The sequence below is a fragment of the Rhopalosiphum padi genome, chromosome 2 (genome assembly GCF_020882245.1).
Source record: "Rhopalosiphum padi isolate XX-2018 chromosome 2, ASM2088224v1, whole genome shotgun sequence".
Lineage (NCBI taxonomy): Eukaryota > Metazoa > Arthropoda > Insecta > Hemiptera > Aphididae > Rhopalosiphum > Rhopalosiphum padi.
In genome coordinates, this window is record NC_083598.1 from 9,975,188 (window position 1) to 9,999,787 (window position 24,600).

General features: G+C 27.4%; 1 protein-coding gene across 4 annotated transcripts; it reads right to left on the reverse strand.

The window, feature by feature from the left end:
- Positions 1-4,143: 4,143 nt before the first annotated feature.
- On the reverse strand, positions 4,144-23,058 carry LOC132919709 (dedicator of cytokinesis protein 1). Of its 4 annotated transcripts, XM_060981499.1 has the most exons (34): positions 22,878-23,057; positions 22,587-22,801; positions 21,324-21,504; positions 21,169-21,265; positions 20,966-21,111; positions 20,658-20,781; positions 20,347-20,589; positions 20,056-20,270; positions 19,868-19,994; positions 19,584-19,793; positions 19,232-19,507; positions 18,988-19,159; positions 18,742-18,929; positions 18,570-18,670; positions 18,368-18,499; positions 17,393-17,572; positions 17,126-17,300; positions 14,232-14,342; positions 11,286-11,441; positions 10,889-11,082; positions 9,938-10,170; positions 9,645-9,835; positions 9,423-9,551; positions 8,527-8,640; positions 8,197-8,451; positions 7,802-8,138; positions 7,517-7,610; positions 7,205-7,432; positions 6,808-7,147; positions 6,623-6,726; positions 5,923-6,259; positions 5,728-5,851; positions 5,510-5,655; positions 4,144-5,423 (listed from the first exon to the last, which is right to left on the reverse strand). In XM_060981499.1, exons 2-34 carry the CDS (start codon positions 22,636-22,638, stop codon positions 5,331-5,333), a joined length of 5,805 nt encoding a protein of 1,934 aa, XP_060837482.1. In that variant the 5' UTR covers positions 22,639-22,801; positions 22,878-23,057; the 3' UTR covers positions 4,144-5,330. The 4 variants fall into 4 exon arrangements, with proteins under 4 accessions (XP_060837482.1, XP_060837483.1, XP_060837481.1 ...); XM_060981500.1 differs by having other exon boundaries at positions 5,510-5,652; positions 22,587-23,058; XM_060981498.1 differs by having other exon boundaries at positions 22,587-23,057.
- Between the last annotated feature and the right edge of the window lie 1,542 nt (positions 23,059-24,600).

The following is a 24,600-nucleotide window of genomic DNA, read 5'->3' on the forward strand; positions in this document are numbered from 1 at the left end:
TTTTACTTAAAGAAGCGTTGTTTTTAACAACTTAAAATTATGTAAATAAAATATATTTTAAAACAGGTTAATAGTTTTTGAAATAACGTGTTTTTCGTCAAATAGAACACTCCATGATATGCACACCATTGATTGTGATGTCACTTACTTCATACTTGACACCACGACTTTTAAAACAATCTACATATACTTAAATGCTTAATCAGTAATTCGTAACACGTAACACAATACTAGTCATGACGCCACTATGCCAGGATACGTATTTATAAGCTTATTGTATCGAAACAAAAAATAGCAGTTAGGGGGTCGAGTACTCGAGTGGCATCGAAAATATCACGTCCACAGAAACGAGGAGATTGCAGGCGTGATCCGAAGTTGGCATTATCATTTCCTATTTCCGGTTTATTTTTTCATGTCCAGTGTATTGGTCGTTAGAATGGTCTGCAGACTGCAGTATATTATAACAAGCAGTATTATAGGACCGCCGGCACCTGCATCGCGCTCGTTACAGTCGTCTCGACGTAGGTACTTACCATCCCCCCCTCTATTTATTCCCTATCTCTTCTCAGACATGGCAATAATTTTCGTGCAGTCTATATAAAAAAAAACCGTTTCCGTCGAGTTTTATCTGCAGTTTATTCGTTTTACATAAATCTGGTTCTCGCCGTTGCTGGGCGTAATGGTCATCGTTCACACGTCAATTGGCGACCACTCGTTGACGATGGCGTTTTAGGGAAGATCGCGAAAGCTTATATAGGAAATCTACTAAATCTACTGGGTATACACAAACGTACAGATATATAGCGTCCTCGGCTGCAGTATAAATGATCCTTATTGAAAAATTCGATCCGATTGCGTTCGGGCGGTAAGCTCATAAGTCAACGTTCGCATATACGTTTTACGCCTAAAACGATGACGTATATACCAACCCATAAAACTCCCGCGAAATTTACACGGCTGTCATCGTTCGATATAGGTTTTTTTTTCAAACGACATTGCGATGACGTCGAATTCAGCATAAATATATAAACCGTTTTCGTGAAAATGATAATATTGAAATATTGTAAAAATACATTATTTGGGTCGATGTATATATTATATAAGTGGAATTTCAAAACGGAAAACACCTCTAAGTCACCTCATCGTCCTCGTTGTTAGTCACGGAATGGCTTAAAATATGAAATAAATGAGCTGTTGTCGACAATAGTTTGTGCGAATAATTTTCAATATTCAACACGCAAACAATTAATTAAATTATATAGAACAGCTTAACATCGAAAAAAATATTAAGTAGTACATAAATCTAAATGTGATCGGCATATATATACATTATATATGTAATATAATATAGAAGTATTTAAGTATAAATGTATAATTGTCAATTGTATAAATAATATGATGTATATATTATAACTATGATAAACTATATAAGTGATGCTCGAACCCATCTAACCATTATTTTTATTTAATTCTATAAAAAACGTAATAAAGTATTATAGTATAGGTATCTAAAATTCGAAGACTTTTGGAACGTCAAGAAATTAAAAAAAATAACGTTACGCACATCGGATTAGTTGTAATGAAATTATCCGGTGCCGAGTGCACTGAACCAAAATAGTGAGTGAGCAACAAACTTACAATTAAAAAAAAAAAAACCGAATAAACTTTATAATGTTTTCAGTGGATAATTAAAAACGCGTACCTAGACGTTGTTAATGTAGAACAAGAAAAAAAAAATTACAAGTTTACTGACGTTTGTGTTTAATGAGATTGTTTAAGACTCAACAATTAATTTTTTTTATTTTATAAAATGAGCTTATATAAATATTAAAGCCCCTACAAACTTCATCAAATTTTTGTAAAAATAACCTAAAAGCCTAACAGAAATGTTAATTTGATAGTTTGATACTCAAATATAATCGCCAAAAGTACGCGACTACGCGCGTTATAATAATTATTGACTATAAAATGAGCATTAGGAAAGGAACACAATCTGTTTATGGTCAGACTGGTAAAAAAAAAAATGGGACTTTTTTAGGTTCACTCTTTGCCATAGGAAAATATACATTATTTTTTGTTTTATCTTCAATATTGTGTCATTTAAAAAATTTATTTTCAACAAGATTACAAGAATATATTTTTACATAATACATTTCTCACTTAAATAATAATTATTAATCATTCACGATATGAACTGATCACTGATGACGCCTCAATATTTTTTATGGTTCAACAGACCACTCACCAGGCGCGTCATGTTTCACAGAATATTGTTGGTGCAAAATGTTTTCTGACATAGCAAATCATCTTACGACCGTATAACATAGACAATTCATGTTTAGCAGTTTCAACGTTGTGAAGTAACTGCCAACTGGTAAACGTTAATAATAGATTGAATAAATCTATTATTGATTATTAAACTTTAAGGTTAGCATTAACCTTAAGCTTTAAACTTTTTAGGTTAATATTAACTATTTTAAAGTGAATTATTATACAAGCATTTTCAAAATGTAATAGGTATCTATCTATTTTGTATACTCGTGAATTGCTTGAAAATAAAAATTCGTAGAAAATCCATGCGAAAACAGATAGCCGATAGGTAGGTAATATTTTTATCTTTTAATTTGATGGTAGGTAAATTATCTCTATATCTACCATTAAATATTACCTAGGTATTAATATTTATTAGTTATTTCACAAAATTAGAATTGCTGAAAAACACACATTTAATATGTCGTACGTTTTTAAGACGGATACAACACATATTATGCAGGTCATGTGGCGTCATCTTGAAGAACTTGCGTAATAATAGGTTATTTATTACATGACCTATAAAAATATCACATTTTGCAGAAACTTGTATGAGAACTTACAAGATCCGTCACTTTTTCTTTAGTGTACAGTACCTATGTCGATGTCTTATATTTATGCGGTACATGGGATACACATTCAATATATATAGTTTAGACGGTTTAGAAACATAGGTACCTTATTCGTGAGTACGTTTTAACAACGATTGCCATCAGAATCCGAGTTAAAATAAATATATGACAAAATGTCAATATTAACATTATAAAATGCATACTAAAATAAGTATTTTGTATTTGTATTGCACAATTCACCACTAAATAATAAATAGGTGTATAATTAAACTGTATAACTATTATTTATAATACAGATTTAAATAGGGACCCGATCAATATATCACCAATTAATTTGCCTTAGTATTTGACTGACAAACATCTATTTTTGGATTTTCGTAGGAGTATCATTCATAATATCACACCTTTAGATTTCTATAAATGTTAGAAAAATGTTTACACTTCCTACGATTTCAATTAGGTTATTGAAATAACATATAATTATTTATTATGAATTCAATTTTCATAAATTAATTAGTACAATATTAAAATGTTTAACGTTACGTTATAAGCCACATGACCACTCGTTACAAGGTTTGGTATATTAACCGATTCTAATGAGATTTACTAAAATTAATTTCAATAAATTATAATTTATTCAAGAAGAATCTGAATACTACATTGTCCACCACCACACTAATTAAATTCCATACTTGTACACGTGTCACTATTCACTAAAGTAATGTAATCTATTATGCGGTGTAACCGTGTTGTTTGAAGTTATTAATACGAAACTAACCTGCCCCGTTTAAGGGGTGGAGTGTTTCCGGTACAAGTGAAAGCCCTCTCTGACGGTGTTTTATCATTAAAATTACGTTATTTCACAATATTCACATTATATCGGCACTTTCATCATAATAAATTGCTACATCCATTTTGAACTATAGTGTACCTTAAGTCTTAAAACAAGTTGTCGTTCTTCTATATTCACGTTCACAGGATACAATTCCTGTTACCTAAAAAAATTCCATATTAAGATTTTCCACATTTATGTGAAAAAGTTTTGTAAGGGCTAAAAATGGGTGGCAGTATTGTGGTAAACAGTTCCCACCCGTTCCTTGTTTTTTTTTGGCGAAAAAATAGATTTTTTTGGTGATGGGAGAGAGGAGGAGTCGGAGAATAAGACACTCTACCGCCCACCCTAGTTGCTTTTGACCAGTCGGCAGGGTCTTTTGATGTTAAAAGAAAATGTCAGGAAGCAGACATGTACATACTGAAGGCATTTATGTAAAATATTTTTATTATTATTACTTATTAGGTATTATAAATAATAATATTTCGTAGACAATAATAATAAATAATAATACCTATGGTGTAAATTAATCAATCACACAATAATACTTAAAACATTTATTCCTTTGGTAAATCTGGATGACTGAACAATATTATATATACATAATATAATAGAAATGCAAATAATGTTCATGTCAATATAAAAAAAAAATACTACATAATATTAAGTATAAAATACACAAACACTCGACAAACACAAAAACAAACACAAAAATATAGATAGTAGTAAAAACAATGAACATGTTATTACTAAAAGAATACAAAAATATATATAATTTTATATAAATATATTAGTGGTATATTATAAAAATATAACGGCCATTGGATTTATTGTGAAATCTGTATAAAATAATTGACATGCGCTCTGGTAATTTTTTTATTTTACATGGTAACTGCATGTTTACTGACAGTTCTTTTGTAAACAGGTTGTTTTGAGCAACTCGAGTACTATTAACTTAAAATTATTATTAAAATATGTAAAGATATAAATATATATATATATATATGTGTGTGTACACACTATACAGTATACATATAATAAATATGCATATATGAAAATAATACATATTACAAAAGAGGAGAGAAAAAGCAGTCTATAAAATCAGATAGTACATTCCACAAACAATAAGAAGATGAAGTTTCTATTCTATATAATTTTCACTAACATATTATTATATACATTTTTCTACTAACACACAAATATATGAATATAATAAATTAAAACAAATAATATCTATAAATGAGATTAAAGAATAGTTTTTTTTTAGCACATAATACAATTATTGCACCAATAGGTCTCAATACAAAACAAAAAAAGGTTTCACTGATCAAAAAGAAAAAAAATGAGGCTGTACTGATATTAATATAAACTAATAAAATTTGATCGGTGAATAATCAAAGATATATATTATATTCTTTGTTTAGTATAAATATAATTGATTTAAATTTGTAATATAATATTACATTATTACAAATATTATATGGTTATACTAATTAAATTGGATGAACTCAATTAAAAAATATCGAAAATAATAAAATCATTCTTCATAGGTCACAGCTTCATTAGTTTTTTTTTTATAAAAGGAAAAGCAATAAATTAAATATTATTTACATTTTTTATACAGGAGCTTTCATTGGAGGTTTCTTGGGAGGAGGTGTTGGAGGTCTATTGTTTTCTTGTGAGTTGATTAATTGTAACGGCTGTTCTGACTGGACATGCAACAATAATAAGAAAAATATATTACTTAGTATTTTACTTATACATATTGAGTACAAAATAAAACATGAACACTGACCATAATATTATTCATTATAATAGGACTACAATAATCTGGCAGACCCATACTATCCTTGTCTGAAAGGTTTGAATAATCCGATTCCCTGGTTTTTGCAGGTAATGGGGGAGGAGTGTCATCATCACTTGCTGTTGAATCTGTTGCTACTAGTAAAAATAACAAAAAACAATTAACAATAATACTCTATTAAAATATTATAGTGTTTACTGTTTACTTACCTAAAGAATCTCTGTTAAGACTATTCATGGATGGTAACTTTGAAAATTGATATTGACCACTATTGGGCCGACTTAAGCGCCTCTCTTTTTCCACTTCTGAGCGTAGAGGCCTTTTGGGTGTCAACTATATTTTTAAGACAAACATTTATTTATTTTCATTGATAAATAGTTATTGAATTACTATTGTAAAATTACCTCTTGCCGTAATTCAATGACAGGTGTAGGAGAAGAAAATACACTGAGATTACTGTTTATAGAACTTAAAGACATATTATCAGCGTCAGGCACTGCATACCACTGACTGTTGCTAGCAGAGTTGCTAGAAATGCTCAAATCTCTATCATTTGTTGTTGCCATTTTTGATACAGTCCTATTACGTCTTTTTTTTTCTTTTTTATCTTTTCTTGTGAGCGCCCCAATAGTACCAAATTTATTCGAACCAGACACTAATACAGGTCCTGCAAAGATAGCTAAGCTGGAAGACAATGAAGTTGTTGACATAAGAGATTGTTTAGTTACACCATTTTGTCCTCTGAAAATGAAAGTAAACCAGTATTAATTTTTTTTACTTTAAATGAATGTAAATTAATTGTCTTACACTAGTAACGTAACCATTTAAATAACAACTAGGAGAAGAGGCAAAATCATTTATTCATCAAAATCATAACTTAATTGTTTATTTTTACACAAGTCTTAAAAAAATTAAAACTTATTGTATGGCTTAGAAACAAATCGTAGGTACCCATTTAGTTAAATAATATTATGTAAATAAGAAATCATTCAAAATAGGTGCTGTAATTGGGGGTAGGGGTAAAGTTATACTTCGGCCTCTCCCACCAAAATTTCAAAAAGGGAAATGCCTCTCTTGCTATCTACAATTACACCATTGACTCACTCTGTAGATCCTATGCTAGAACCAGAATATCTTTTTTCATTAAAACGGCTTCCTGCGGTTGTATGTCTTCTCATTTTTATCACATCAAATTTAATATCACAAGTCTAAAAGGATTAACAATAAATAAATACTCAACAATAATTGAAAAATAAATTTGTAAGATTTGTAATTTGTTATAAACATACTTTTTTGCCATAATTTTCTTCAATATGCACTTTCATTTTTTCAAAACAGTCTTCAAATCGTGATTGCAAAGGAGTCAAGGACGGTGGAGCTCGTGCACTATGTACTTTTACACCAATATCTAATAATGGTATTTGGGAAGCAACTAAATCCTTTAGTGTTTCAATAAGTTGTTCATCTTCTTCATGATTCACTGAATATTCAGATGTAAAAAATGCTTTTTCGTACTTGGTCACTCCACCCATCACAGCTGCATCCAATATGCCATTCAATTTCATAGTTAAAGGATTCAATGGTAATGTTGAATCATTTCGATGTGCAATTATCAACTCTCTTAGATACCTATAATAAAGACAATAAATTTAATACTAATTGGAGAAATACTTTGACGTTTATTACTTATTTGTTTCCTGCATAGTCTCAATTGCATTTTTAAGTGGGCTTATTTCATACGTATCAAAATGTTTAACTGGAAACCATCGTAATATGCCAGGTAATGAATATGTTGTATCTAAAACTGTGCGCTCAATCCATAGATTTGCAAATTCATTATCATCATTTGAGTTTACCTTAGGATCTACACGGTAAAATGGTCTTGAAAACTTAAATCTCTTTACATCATTCACCCTAAGATTATAAAAGAATACAAAAATACTTAATTATTATATACTCAATTACAAAATTACATTGTCAACTAGTATAATAGTTTACCTATAATGTCTAAGTATTTGCTGGCTGATCGGTTTTCTTAGTAAATGTTCTTTCCGTTCATCCATTACAGGTTCTACATTGTTAATTTGAATATCTAAATTAATTATATTGTTAAGGGAATTTAAAAATATCAAATCTTTCATATATCAAATCATTATTATTTTAAAGTGTATAATTGATTAATCATTTATTTAATATAAACAAATAAATAATGTTTATTAAAAATGTTAATCAAGATGATTCACTACAATTTCAATATAAAAGTTTTCATTTTTAAAAGGATACATTGATTAGAAGATTCAGTGATTTCTGATCCAGGTTTTGATAGTGTTTGCATTAAGATAGCGTTAGGAAACTGATTCAGTGTCCTATTTGAAAAATCGCTAAGACGCTCATATTCTTTGCCTCTGTATATAAAAACTTTATTTTGTATGAATGAAGGAAAACCTTTGCCATAATATGCAACTCTAAAATACTCTGGTTCAGGTCTAAGCTGCTTCATTATATTATCATAGAAGTTTGACATACGTTGTAACAATGAACTTAGCTGTATATAATCATATGTCTCACTTTCACACTGTCTCACCAGTTCTTTACACATGCACACAGCACATTCCCACATCTGAAAAATAGTATAATACAATTTCTATAAAATTATTTGAACTTAATAAATACTTTACTTTTCCTTTGTTGAAATAATCAATGATGTCATGGTATAAAGCTTCCTTTAATTGTCTATGTGTGTCGCATGTCGGGTATCTTAATGGAGACCGTAATAAAGGTGGCAATAGATCATTAGACCACGATAGTAATTCACTATGTAATCTGAGAGTATATGCAGCTTCGGCAAAGTCATCACATTCTAAATGAAGAGAACACAGTTTGTTCACATATCTGATATACATTTCTTGTCGTTTTATATCCATATAAAAATTCTAGATGAAAAGAAAAAGTTTATAGAACTAATAATATTACATAGTATTTAAAAAAAGGTTTTATATATTTCTTACCAATAAGTTAACAGTACAGTTCATCCTATTTTCTTTGTTTTCATCATTTATAACGGCTCTATATTCTAGTAATCGTTCCAGAAGACCGGTGACTATTTTAACAAATCGGTTACCCTGAAATTCAATAAAACCATATTTAAAAATGTTTTATTTTATTCCTTGAAGATTTGTAAGATTTTTTAGTAAAAACAACGAGTATAATAAAAAGACCTATATAATTATACACATATACTTAAACATAAGATACTTTTAAGTATAATATTCAATAAAAAAAAAAAAAAAAAAAAAAAACAACTGCAGAAATAATAATATAATAATATATTTGTTTTTGTAGGCATAGTGTTATATTGCTAGTATGACATGTCATATGCATCACTTTTTTTAAAAATTAATAATCATTATTTTCCCAGAGATAACTATACGTGTATGTGCTTTAATTAAACTGTTATGCTAATACATAATGAACACTACATCACTCAAATTGTTCAACTCTAGGTTCATGACTTGAATATTGTCAAATGAAAAATATTAATAGAAATTGAAATTGTATTATTTTACTTTACTTTGAAATAATATTTACTATTTAGTTATAAATTATAATAACTCCGTGTATTAAAAAAAAAAACTAGTATTGGTGTAATTGTTGCATAATATAACAAAATAATAGAAATTAAATATTTTTGTATATAGTGATAAATATTTGTTAAACTATCTTACCCGTACTAAAATGTAATGAGATATATTTAATTTATTTTGTGTACTTAAAATTATTGGAATAATCAGGAAAAGTTTACACAATTAATAATTGCCAGTACTTATAATAACCCTGAAGTAAAATACTCTGCTTGTCTGCTTTCTAAAGCTTTTTAACTTTAAGGATGAAATATTTTAATTACTTGGTCTCTCATGGTAGAATGATTTTCACACTTCCTTAACATTATAGATTCAAAAAGTTCTTTGAATTGTTCATCACCTTTACCACCTTCAACCAAGTGATCAAGTTTGGCAATCATTTCATTTTCAAACTGTCAAACAAAATAAATTTGATAAGCCACATTACAATATTTACATTATTTTGTTACAAATTCAGGGGATAATATTTAATAAAATAGTCTTACTTCATTGAATTTGGCTTTGATGTTACTTGAGTCTCGTTTGTTTGCATGACCATCAAAACACGAATAAAACTCGCATTGCATCATATCAAAGAATATAGGTATGGTGGCTTTGCGCAACTCGACTTCAGGTGTTAATGTCATTTCTAGGAAAGAGCCCACCAGACTAGGAACGAAATTTACTTTGTACTGCCCTATTAAATAATGACAGTAAAATTTAAAGCTGAAACTTAATCAAGTACCACCCAAAAAGGCATGATGGACAATGCTACTGTGATGTTCTATGAAAGCCTTACCTAAGTTAAACCACATGCTCAGGATTTCAAATCCAGTTTCTCTGCGCATATCCTTGTACCGACTGATAATTCGCCAACGTTTATTGGATGAAAACTGTTCTAGCTGAAGAGATGGCTGAGTCAAGAATGTGACAGCACAATGGAAAAAATTATTCCATGCTTGGTGTTCGAAGTCTTTGAAAAAATAATCACGGATCGTGTGTGAAAAGTATCTCAATGACTTCAATATTACACTGTGTAAGGAAATATTAAAATAAATATTTGCTGTGAATATATATGAATGAATATAAAAAACTTGCAGTTAACCAAGATTTAGAGAAGGAGGAGGTTATTATTTCATGGATTTGGTAATGGACACTATAGTCCAAAATTAATATACTTCAAAATTTAATATGTTATATTCTGTATACGAGTATGTAATATTTTCATAGGCGCAACTAGACCAATATTTTAAGGGATGCACAAAAATTGAAGAACTCAGACCCGTGAGGCTTTGCCTCGATAACCCATACCCCTACCCTTTAGTCTTTAAAATATATTTATAATAACAATAATTTCAAATGTATATTTGTATACTAATTATTGTACTTTATTTTAATATTGATAATACAATTACAGATTAACAAAATAAAAACAACCAAAACTATTTTGACAAGATTTTTCTTGAATGCAAATTATATTTATTTAATTTTGGTCACTTTTCAAAATTATTTATATATTCCTTGAATATTTAATATAATAACTGGGAATATAGTAGTTACTTATTTTTCTTAATATATACAATATAGTTCTAACTATTTTAATTAATAATAAAATTTACTTTAAAATAGTTATATTTTTGGGGTGCACAAGCCTCAGCGCACCTCATTTTACCTAGTTGCGCCAATGATTGTGATGTATTGCGGACACGGTAAAGTGAGCAGTGCGCTCAAAAGTACAGCAATGTCATACCTGTTCTGAAGCATTATCATCTCGCACCAATCCTTGGGAAATACCGGCCGTATAACAAGATCCTTGAAGACGAGCAGTATTTCCATGAGGAAATCTAACAAGTCAATTTTTGTAGGAAAGTTTTTGATGTATATGTCAAAGTGTTCGGCGGTCATCTGGCGTAACGTCGATATCATGATAGACACGAGATAGCCCTACAGTACAAAAATACGAAATCGTTAGTCGATATTATAATAAGACAGAATGATTATTTTGACAGTGAACACTCTTGCCACTATTTACTCGTATAGGTATATAAGTACTTCAGTACATTGTTATTTGTTAATTAAAATATTGTCTTAAATAAAAATATTAACACATTAAATACTTAAAAAAAATCATCATAGTATATACTTACCACTAATGTCCCTTCGCGATTCATCGCTATGGTGGTTTGGATGACCGTACGCATGACAGTAAGCATAATTTCGGTGATATCACGAAATGTCGATCCCGTGTCAGCTACATACAGCAAATCCATAATATCGCCTAACAGTTTTACACACATTTCCACCTATACACAATGAACACAGTCGTAAAAACAAATTAAAAATGCACGTCGAATTAGTTTATTTTCATCGAAATTAGATGATGGCCAAGTGGTATACAATAGAGTCTACAAAAAACAAAATAATAATAATACACAATATTGCAAAATAATAATAATTTAAAAAATTATTCGATTTGCATAAAAATAAAGACGTCTATACATAAAGCAAATGTTTATGCTATAATATAATATTTGTATATTTATACGAGAATAAAACTAAAAACTTAATGTTAACAAAATAAAAAAAAACATTACTCAAATTATATCAAATTAAATGCTGCAGTAAACTATAATATTCAATGGCCATAGTTGCTAAGTCTTAATTAAAAATAAAAAGACCATAAAATAGAAACAATATATAATATAAAATAGGAGATGAAATTTTAAAAAATAACTTTATAATTATAAATGCATACGACAAAAGGATAAATATTTAAAAATACAAGATAGATAAAATATAAAATGAAAATGCTAACTTAGAAGTACTTTAAGTTCTAGTAAATACATTTTCATCAAGTTTAATTTTTTTGTAGAAATTCAATACTAACTGTTTTATACTAAAATAGACTTATCATCATAGGCATAGATTTTTTTATTGAATTTTTTAGGGGCAGAGCTAAAATTTTCCTTCACAAAATAAGCTAATTAATATCACAAGAAAATAATGTCAATAATTTTAATTTATAAGGCTCTGAATGTATTTTTGTTTTTGAGAGGAATAGCATTTTCAATCCTCCTTTCCCCGTCTAACAATTACTATCTATACTTATGATCTAATAATCTAATAATATATTATGCAAATCATACCAATTATCTTAGTATTCAGGTACGACTTCTAAAAGCATAATTTAATTAGAAATTTAAATTTAATTAAAAACGACTTTTCCATTTTATTGAACTCAATCCTTTCAAAATTAAATTTAATTCTAAGTAGGTGATAGGCAAGTACTGCTTTGCTGTACATTAGGTGTTCAATGAGTCACTGTGTTAAATTTTAAATCAATGATGAATAAAAACCGATTGTTAGAGGAAATGACCTGTCAGCCTATATCGTCAAGTATATTTCACGTATTTTTTTTAAATATAGCTCTTAAAGTAATTTATTTTATTTTTAGTATTACAATATGTTGACATATTTTTTTCAGGAAATATTGCATTTATTATATAATTATAATAATAATAAACATTTATAAAATATTATATTATTTATATTAACTTCGCTAATTTAAAATTTAATAACATATTTCTGTAAATACCGTAAAAAAATAAAAATAGATCCATAATATAAATAGATAATACCTTAAAATAAATTTAAAATGCCATTGTGTAAAATTCATAATAATAAAGTATAAGTAAAAGTCCCTATGTAGTATGTATAATGTTTTTAAATTATAACAAAATAATTAACATTGCTATTTATTATTTAAGTAAGTAATTTTGTCCAAATTTGAACTCAAAATGTCTATAAAAAAATTACTGCATTTTTTAGATTTTATAATATGAGAATAAATTACTTATAAGGAATTTTGTATTAAATTTATAACATTTAGATACAAAACGAAGTTTTTATGAATTTTTAACTACATAATAATTTGTAAATTGTTATGATGATGATTGATGACGAATTTCATCACAATTCTAATTTTAAATGCATTTTAAAAAAAATTGTGTCTATATATTTTTAATATTTTTATACAGATATAAGAACAACTTATGAAGGATATTGTATTACACTATTACATTTTTAAGAATTTTGACCAAGCAAATAATTTTTTATAGAAAAAAAACTAAAAAAATTGAAAATTTCTCATGCTTATAAAAGGCTCAAAACGTCTAAATATTTAAAATATATTTTTGTAGATTTAAAATGATAATAATATAAACATTTAATGAAAGTATCTATGATTATTCGTTTTCTAGTATAACCAAATCAATTTCGTCAAAAACTATAGTTTAGCGTAAAAATTCCAATTGCCTAATTATTATAAAAAAAATTACAGGGAATTTTTAATTTTGACCTCTCTAAAGTTTCTACCCAATTTGCTATCCAAAATCGCCATGAAAGTCGAAAATCTAAGCATTTTATTGATAACTTATCTAGTATTATACACAAACAAAGAAAAAACATTGTGAAATCAATACATTCATCGCTCAAAATTTTAAATAAAAATGTAAAAAAATCATTCTAAAGTTAACTTCATAACAAATTTAAATATATTTTTAGAAATTGTATCGGTTAAATAAGTGTTAGTTAATACAAATTATCAAAATATTGATACTTTTAGACAAAAATCTAAAATAATTAATATTTATGTATCACAATATTATAGACATGTGCATCCACGTACAACACTTGGCTATTTCTTTTTTACTATACTCAAATACAACACTTACACTATCATCACTTACTACACAAACATTTATACGATAAGCGAAAAGGCCTAAAAATTGCCTATATTATACTCCTTAAAAAGTATCGGTATCCAATTAATTTAAATATTTTAATTCAGTAGGTACTAGGTACCCCATACATTTGAGTTACAAAAGTTACATGGACTATTCATGACTATTACCATAACTCATAAAAATATTTATTTTTAACTGTTATGTTATGTTACTCTGAAATAATATGTAATTAATAAAATTTATTGGTGGCATAAAACACAGTTAAAAATTAAATTAAATTTAAGCTTTAAATTTTTAAAGTAAAAAACCTATTTAATGAGTATAAATGCATAATTATAATTAACATACTTGATCACTCATATCAGGAGAATCTAGTAACTTGCGGCCATTTTCTCCCAGCACTTTGGCAATTTTTGCTACTGATTTTGTTTTGTTTCGAAACTCGATGCTAGTTTTCGCCTGGTGGAGTTAATAAATACTACTACTAAACATCACCTAACGAAGATTTTTTTCTTTTTCTAATAAGTACCTTATATTGATATTAAATTAAAAAAAAAAAGTCCAACTGTTATTTCAGAATAAATTGAGCTAATGGTTTATGACCAACAATAAAAATAACGACAATTAAATTACATAAAAAAATATTTAATTAGATTTTTTTATATTAATTATTTTACTATTATTACTATAAAAGATAAAGGCATTATTTAATGTTTTATGATATAAGATTACATTGTCAACATAATCAACATTTTATGAAAGACGATTTCCTTAAATTCTCCAAGATAAATGCACATAATAGTGCTTTGTTTATTTTAATATGTTCGATATTTTTTTTATACCTAATACATCATAATTTATTAAAATAAATTTATATAAAATATTTTACTTAAGTGTCCATACATAAAATAAAATAAAACAAATGATATATTAAACAGATTAAGAAATTAAACCGGCACATACTAGTTGGGTCCCATATAAAAAGCTTACTGTACTAGTTGGGTTCTCATGTTAAAAATCATACTGTACTAGTTAAGTTCTGAAAAAAAAAACATTTTCCTTTCTATTTTTACAAACTTAAGACTGTCAGTTAACATTTGTAATCATTCGTCATCTGGTTGAATACTTAATAAATCGTTTGTAAAACAGTTTTCAACTTCGTCAGGCAATAAGAATACTTGTACACTGATACTTTTTTTAATCAGTAAATTCTAATTTTTAATGTATATTATTTTTTTGCCAAAAAGTACGTAATCCATATTATTTACAAATTTTTATATACGTCCGGACCCAATTTGTATAAAATTTAAAACTAATATAATTTTCGGACCCAACACGGATGTGCAGCCAATTAAATAATGTAATGATTAAATCAATGGACATAAGCTATGTTAAAATTCAAATAATAATTGTATATGTTAATTAAATATTAACAAAGTTTTAATCGTGTTATATTCTTATTTTTTCAAAATAATCAAAAACTGTTTTTACATGTACATTAAGATAATTTAAACTGAAATTTTTAAAATAAATTTACAATTATTCAATATTGTTAAGCACAAATTTACGCTTATGACCTTATACTTTATAGTGGTGGCCAAACTACGGCCCGTGGGCCAACTCCGACCCGCGAAAGAACTATATTTTATATTTAGTAAAAAAAAAATTAATTTATATACAAAAAGGCCCGCAGTAAAATAAGTTTTTTTTTTTATGGCCAGAGTTAAAAAAAGTTTGGCCACCATTGCTTTATAGAATTTTGAAAAACTTCTGAAATATGTACTGTTAAATAATATTTTTTTTAATAAATACGAATATCCTATGTAGTCAATCTTAAATGTTAAATTAAATTAACACTAATGTTTCTAATATGTAACTTTTAAATAATGCATTTATTTTTAAATAGTTTTCAAACATAAAAGTACTCAAATATAATTTTTTATACAGATACTTTACAGAATTGTAAAAAAAAATTCCGTTGAGTTAATTTATTTGTTACCTAAAACCAATTCAATATTATTAGTCATTACTCATTACTCATTAGTTATTAGTTTATCACTATTATAGAAATATTAGTATATCAAATAATTAAATGTATTAATTTTTGTTTTTAAATCCCAAAACAAACATGCAGTATTTATATTATTGGTTAATTTTTAATATAAAATTGTATACAAGCCATTCAAATATTTTGTTGTTATTAATTATAAATTAATAAATTATTCAATGCCATTCAAAGTTTAATAACGTATTATAACAATATATTTTTTTTTAAGTTACATCATACTTAATATTATAACATTGGAAATAAAATAATGATATTAAGTAAAATTAATTTCATTAATTAAATAGGTAAATAAATATGAATTATTATCCAATACCCAAATGCATAAATCAATTTTAGAATAAAAAAGAAGAATTAAAATGATACTTTTAGTGTACTGAAGAAATAGCAAAAGATGATAGTACTTTTTTTTACATAAATGATCAAGATAAAAATAGATTTTAGGATAAACAAATATAAATTTGGTACTTTTATAAATAATTTTACCCACATATTTTAGTATTACTGTATTAGTATTTGCGAAATTTAAACAATTAAAATTGATAAATTGTATTTCAATAAAAGCACAAAACAAATCAAGGTTGCCAATGTGCTGTGAGTGGTAGGCCAACAAGCAACCACGAGGTAAACTCTCATAATACTGAAATATGTTAAAATATTTATACAATTATATTATGTTAACACACATTTTTAGTTATACACAATTCATTCCATTTTGTTTTTATACACATGAAAAATATTGCCATTGGGTTAAAACAAAAATTAATGTAAAATATACATTATATACACAGTGTCTAGGTGGTTTTAAAATATTTTTTAATAAATGTTCAAAATATTGATTTGTTTTAAAACAGTCTAGACACTATATATGTGAGTATACAACAATATATTGATAGTTAAAATATATTGAATATACTATGCCACAATTTGTATTTAAAACACGAGCATGCACGTTGCAAAAATCAAGATGCAACAAAATAATAATGAAATGTGAGCAAATATTTTCAACCAACCAATTATTACTTGAATTATAAATTTAAATAAAACATTTTATGACAGAAAAATCAATCAGTTTATTTTAAATTGGTAAAATATTAGTAGAAATTATTATGATTGGATAAAATATTTGAGTACATTAAAATTAAATGAAATATCTAGTTTTAAATAGGATACATACCTCGTCAGAAGACTCTAAAAGCTCTTTAATTCTTGCAAGAATAGATGGGAGTAATATGGCACGGCAATCTGAGTTTAAAAAAAGTTGGCTATGAACTATATCACTCATGGTAATCAACTTTTGTTTCACTAGTCTGGATGGGGGTAAGTTACCAATGAGTTCCACCAGTAATGTACTTTAACAGAAAATTTTAAGTGCAACAGATAAGTAAAAATATACTAATCACACTAACATTGAGTCTTAGTAATAAATAATACAATTATATACCTTAATTGTGTAGTACTAAAGACAGTCATTATGTCAGGAATTGAATGAGGAATATATTTAAGACATGCTCCTTGTAAAAATAATGTTGAATCTGAGTTACTACACATTAAATTGGATATCAACTTCAACATTTCGTACATGGACATTTCAAAAGTTTGTTGTCCTTTGCCTTCATATAATCTATTTAAATATAATTAATACATATATAACATATTACATTAACAACATTGACAATTAACTAGTACAAAATACAATATAAACAAATTACAATCATAACAAAAATAGATAAGTAACATTTTTATAATTGGGAGTACATATAGAATGGATCAATATTTATTTTTGACATACTACTAATTTATTGTTGTTAAAAGGTATTTAATGAGATATATATAAATATAATAACATACACAAATGCATTATTATTAATAATTAATAATGAAATACTTTGGACAGGGATATGATTTGTTCATAGGCATGACTACAATTATAATCTAATGTTCAGCATATTTAAATTAAATATTAATATATAATAGTAATATTGTTCATTCTAGGCTACCAGTAATCTATTTTTGTTGTTTTAATTTTATAGAAATTGGTTAGAATTACCAATGAAGTAATAAATATGGCAATAATTGTTCCACCTAACTATATTATAATTCTATATGCAACAAAACCCTTGTTTTATAATTAACTCCTCTCAATTAGTTTAAGGATCAGTCTCTTTTTCCTATTCCTACAACTGATCTTAAAAATTAATTTTTTGATATATTTTTATCACCAATCATTAAATATACTGTCTTTATGAAAGAAACCTACTTATGTTTATAGATTTGTTATCAAACAAACATAATAAAAACACTTATAGGTTTGTCTATTAACCTAGGATGCCAATCTAACGTTAATCATAATTATTTATACATAATAATTATCATTCTTATACAAAATTAAATATTATACTAAAATAACAATACTTACTGAGAAAACAAAAAACGTGATCTAGCAATAAACTTCATGATATACTTGAATGATTTCATTATTTTTAAAAGAAGATCTTTGTCAGTTTGTTCCAAGTTACTTAAATGGAACTTTAAAACTACTATCAATTTACTAAAACACACAATAATTATATTTATTGTAAAACATTCCATTTTCAAACGTATTTGAGGTTATAACTCACTTATAGGCCAATGTTGCAGAAAAGCTTTCTTTAATATATAAATCTAGAACTGGTTGAAAGTGCTGATATTTTCTATCAGAAACTAATCCAATAATATACAACTAAATATACATACATCAAAATATATGAATAATGAAAATAATAAAATTGCTGTTTAAAAATATTTACTAACCAAACAATCAAAAACCATATTGTCAAAGAGATCAGAATCAGAATTATGCATGAGAATGTTGAATAATGCGTCTAAAACATCTTGCAGGAACTTAACTACTTCTTCGCCATCAACTATCATTAAAGCAGATAAACTCGTACGTAATTTGTCAGGGTGACTCGTCCAATTCAACAAACCCAAGAGATCAACTAAAAAAGCAATGTAACTAAAACATATAATAAACATAAAAATATTTTACTAATATACCATTTTGTGTTAGTTTTGTTGAGCAAATATTTGACTGTATTATGAATATATCTTTATTAGCCAAGGATAAACCAGGTACAGATATATGATTATTTGTTTCTGTTAATTCATTTTTCCTTGAAGCAAGACTTAGATACGATATGTCCATGTAATCAAATTTTTTATGATCAATCTGTAATACAATATATTGTATTTTACATAAAATATTCAATTTTTAGAAAAATAAAAATCTTGTATTATATACTTTGTACACCAATAACTCATGTGATGTGTCTCTCAAAGTAGTGCCATTATCTTGCATTAGTTTAACAAATGACAGTGCAAATGGCTTTTCATTTTTATCTTTAGTTTCATTGGATGATCTATGTTTGAACATAAACTTCAAATGACTACCTTTAAAATCCTCTATAGGTATGGCTAATTTTACAATTTCATACCAGCGAGGTTTATCTTCATGATAATAAACAACAGAATTAAAATCTGAAAGTGGTTCAGAGTCACCACCCAGCATGATTACACCCTAAAATAAGTATTAGAGATATTAAGAGTTAAATATTTGTTACTTATATCTTAAATCAGAAACAATCATAACTTACTAGTAACTTAACACCTTTTTCATTACATGCAGTAACAGTAACTTGAATATTTTTGTCTGATGAAGACAAACTTCCTCTCGAAAACTCTCCATTTACCAACATTAAGTAAAGATCATTTCTTACATCGCCGGGTAATATAACTTCTGGGAAGCCCATTTTTCTCACCAAGGCAACATTACCGAGTACTAAATGTGGACATTCTTCACGCACCTACCAGTTTAAGATCAATTAAGTAAAATATTGTTTAAATTAAAAAAATAATACTAAAATAATTATTAAAATACTTGTTTAATATCCCCGTGAAGTAGTTTAAAACTAACATACAATCCTTGACCTTTGTGTTCTTTATGAGAATAGTCTCTGAGATTTAAATATCTCTTTAGGGTATTTTCTAGGTTATCCTTTTCACATCTAATTAAAAAAACAAATTTAACTAAAAATGTAATTAGAAATTAAATCAAAATATACTTACGGTAAAAATGGCATAAAATGATGCTTGTCTTCATCACTCTCCAATTTTTGAGTAAAATATAAAGTTAGATCCATAGCAGCAACACCCCATGGTCTACGGATTTGTGTTGTAGCCCAACTCTTTTTACTGTTACTATCATTATCCATACCACCAATTCTTATTATATAACATACTAAGTATACTTTTTCTCGAGTTAGATCTCTGGTTCCTAAGTCCTAAAAATTAGACAATTGTAAATATTTTTGACATGTAAAAAATGAATTAGACAATTCTTTTTTTTTTTCATATTACTGTGAATAAAGCTCTGAAATTATGAAAAATATCAGTCTGTGACCATCCTTGGTCCATTTTATTGGTAGCCCATCGTATAGCAAAATTTTCAGAAAACGATTTACCACTTTTCGCATCATATAATGTTAATAGCAGTTCAGCATCATCCATCATTTTACACATAAAATTGTGTACAGATAAATACACAGTATAGTTATACAAATAGTTGATTTGCTGTATTGACTTTTTATATACTCCAGCAGTCTACAAAAATAAATATGATAATATTTAAAATTTTAAAAACAATCTTAGTAAATAAACACAAATTTTACATGAGAATTTTGGATGCGCTCTGTGGCAATTTCGTGGTGTTTGTATAGTTGGATGGTTGGTGTATGTAATGGATTTAAAATATTACCCTGTTCATCCCTAACTACCATATCTAGTCCTAATAATCTGAAAACAAAAAAATAAACATAATATTATTAATTTTAATATAAATAAAATAACACAAAATATAAGCTGTCATTTCAAAAAAAAATTACACCACATATGAGTCATTGTTTGAATAATAATGATTTTTAGTTATGATTTAATAATTTAAAAACATATATTTTTTTTATATTTAAAATTTATTTACTTGTTTCCAATATCTATGGTAGACGTAGCCAGTCTTTGTACTTCTTTTAGCTCGTCTACTGGAAGTGTACCAGATAATATTTTACTTCTAAAGTTTATTAATTCGTACATTTTATTTTTTACATTTTTAAAATTTGAGTTGTGAGACTGAAAAAAAATATAAATAAATATATATGTGTACAACTACAAATGATGTAATCTTACTATGTATAATTGTTTCCATATGGCACCCCACTCTCGGATAACGCTGGTTAATTCATGTACAATTTGTGGTTGTTTTAAAACTGTCAACTCAGCTGGCCTAATAATGATACAAAATTGTTAAACACTAAATAAATAGTTTAAAAAATCAAACATACCCAAATTTTTCCACGACATTATCCATGATATGAACAAATTTTTTAGGAAATATTCCGTGGGTTGATTTATTCTTAAAAGTAAACCCGTAATACCATTCAGCACTTTCTTCCAGTACGTGAACACATTCACCAGCCAAAAGTTTGATACGATGTGGTCCACTTTGAAGATAGTTATGAATGGCTACAAATCAAAACATATTCAGGTCACAAATTAATAAATTATACTAATAAATGAAATGAAACACGCAACAAATAATAGAATATAAAACAGTATAGTTTGTCCCCTTTTGCAGTTATGGTGTTGTTTTAAAACACTCAATTAGAAATACTGGATGTCATTGAAATTCGCTAACAAGCTCATCCTGTATCTGTATAGTAGGTAATGATGGGAGTAACAATATTTTTTGTATTTGATGGCTAACACATTTAACAGAATTACAAATAGTTTAGTAATGAGATAAGAGAACATAATTAACAATTCATTTTGTCAATATTGTTCAAGAATTTTATATTAAAATTAAATTTTGTAAAATAAATAAATTTGCTTTACTTGTGTTATTAATTAGTATATTATTTGTGAATTTAATATTCAAATAAATAATTGGATTTATACACTAGTTATTAAATTGACCAAAATAATGACTCATCACAATAAATTCAATTCTTATAACTTTATCTACCACAACAATTCATATGAAAATTTAATACTAATTACTAAGTAGTATTTTCCAATCGACTAGTTACTTAGATACTACATCATTATGCTTATCCATTAAAACGTATTGACGTAACACTAAGCACTAGTTATTTTTATCATGTTTTTTGTAATTTAAACATATTATAAATACTTTAAATGGTATATAATCTATTTAAAAATTAAGAAAAGTACTTTATAAAAATATTCAATAGATATAAAACTACCCAATTATTTTTTGGATGAATATTTCTAATTAATGATGTTAAGTAGGTAGACAAACAGTTTTTAGATGATTATTATTAATGTTGGGTATTTATATTTCATATAAAATAAAATCATTATAATGTCATATATCATGTACATTCTCATTTCTCAGTACCAAACAGCAATCACCAGTGTCGCATAAACCGACAGAGATGTAGCTAATGCTGTATCAGAATGTCAAAACAAGCAAAACTCATAACCAACACACAATTACCAAGAAGTTGCACAGATAAAAAAACAAACGACCTGGTTAATAGTTTTAAATAGTATAAATAATACACCTGTTCAAACTGAGGACTCACCGATTCCATATCTCTTTCTGTCGCTGACATGAGTCCAATTTTCTTCAGTCATGTCATCAAACCGTCATCTGTCGATTCGTTGGGACGATGTTGCAAGGGTGTACACGCACATGTATCCAGGGAGTGGACACGGTGTCAATGTCTCGATGACACCTTTAGTACGACAAACAGGATTCGGTGAATAGGCGGGTCGATCGCCACCACCACCACCACCACTAGTGAAAAGGAAAAGGAAAAAAACGGACGAAAATAAAAGGGTTCACTAGATGTGAAAACTTCCCTACGACTCACGATTCAGACGAAGAATTTGAATATTGCGGATGCCGAAAACCGACGGACAGCCGTTCGAAGTGCTTAACTCAAATTTTATTATTGTACGCTTGAAATCATTTTGTTTACGTTATCAGCAGCACGGCGGCGGCGACGACGACGACGTGCCCCTCCAGGCTCACCAGTTGCCACAAAACATTGAAACCATTATGACTATAGCACAACAGAGACACTTCGATAACACAGTGATAATAGTGTTATTCTGTGACTATGGTATAGACTCTAGAGATAAGGTTAGTCACACTCACGACTCACACACTGACTACAAAGAAAAACTTAAAAAACTAGTCACTACTCAGTACTCACTATAGTGAACACAGAACGAGTAAACTAAAACTAAACTATAATAATGAGCATAATGATAAATTATTAATTAATAAATACAGCTTATACATAGGTATATACCGTATGCACTATGCATCATGGTCATATAGGAATTAATTATAATATTTTAGATTTTTGATCACGATCACCATTACATACATATTTCAATATTTGTAAGCGGCAAGTGATAAAATTACAGATTTTAAACACGGACATACACAAATTGTTCTTTGTAATAATAATATTATCCCTATGCTCCAAACGGTTCAATACTGACCAGTGACCGTTTTTAAAAAGCTAAATAATTAAATGTAGGAAATTTTCCAATTGTGGGTATCGTATAAACGTATGTCGTGTGTAGTAAAAACTAAAAAGTAAGTGATCAACAATCGCTGATCATAAGCAGGTGCATAACCAAAGTATAAAAGAAATAACGGAGCGTTCCTGCACGTGCACGCACATGTCTTTAACGCGCTACTACGCAGTGGCGCCGAACTTCTAAAAATGGATTCTGGTCTCAGACCAAATCGAAGTACGACGGCTCCAAACTTCTCTCATATGGCCACGAGTCTACGTTTTTACCTTGTATATAGAAAACAATTCGAAAGTTTAATTTATATAAACAAAAATATTGTTAACGCAATGCATTTATATTTATAATCGACACACAAAGCTTATAATAGCATTTAAGTATCGAGTAACAAACGAAGTACCAATACAGCTAGGTATAATTGGTATAAGGTATATAATATTTAAATATTAACAATAATACTTAATAGCAATTTTATTTACATATCAGTGGCGCAACAAGCGGGTTTGTTAGGTGGAAAGTGGTGCTTACTGCTTACGCCGTTCACTGAACGACTGAACACACTGGACAGTGGGCACCAAAGTGGCAAAGTACATGACACATAGGGAGGGTACAATGACTTACGTATTTTAGTTCAATATCATAAAGGTACATTTTAAAGTTATTCATGTTCAACATTTAAAGAACAAATTTTGAAGAACTTATATAAATTATAAGAGTTTAATTTCAAAATAATGGAAAATTATTTTTCAATTAAACTTCATGACAAATTAAATTATTTTTTTACAAATACTGCAGCTGTGATCACTGATCAGAGAATATAATATCGCACCTGCATAACTGCATGTCGTGTTTTTATCATGCATGACATGGACAATTTTATGTTAGGAAGAATCCATTTTTCTAAGTAATTTTTCGAATAATTAAGTGAATTGATATATCATTTAATTTAAAAGTAAGAATATTATCTATAGGGCAACTTTTAGGTTTTTTTTATACTTTAATTTTAATTAAATACAAATCTTAACGAATCGTCAAAAAACCAACGAT

Excerpts from the sequence above, each read along its gene's own strand:
- LOC132919709 (XM_060981499.1), bottom strand. The coding sequence starts at position 22,638 with ATGACTGAAGAAAATTGGACTCATGTCAGCGACAGAAAGAGATATGGA. Across the intron at positions 20,271-20,346 it reads ATTTCAGAGCTTTATTCACA|GACTTAGGAACCAGAGATCT; the intron begins GTAATATGAAAA and ends TCTAATTTTTAG. Across the intron at positions 7,611-7,801 it reads CACTGAATCTTCTAATCAAT|ATATTCAAATTAACAATGTA; the intron begins GTATCCTTTTAA and ends TAATTAATTTAG.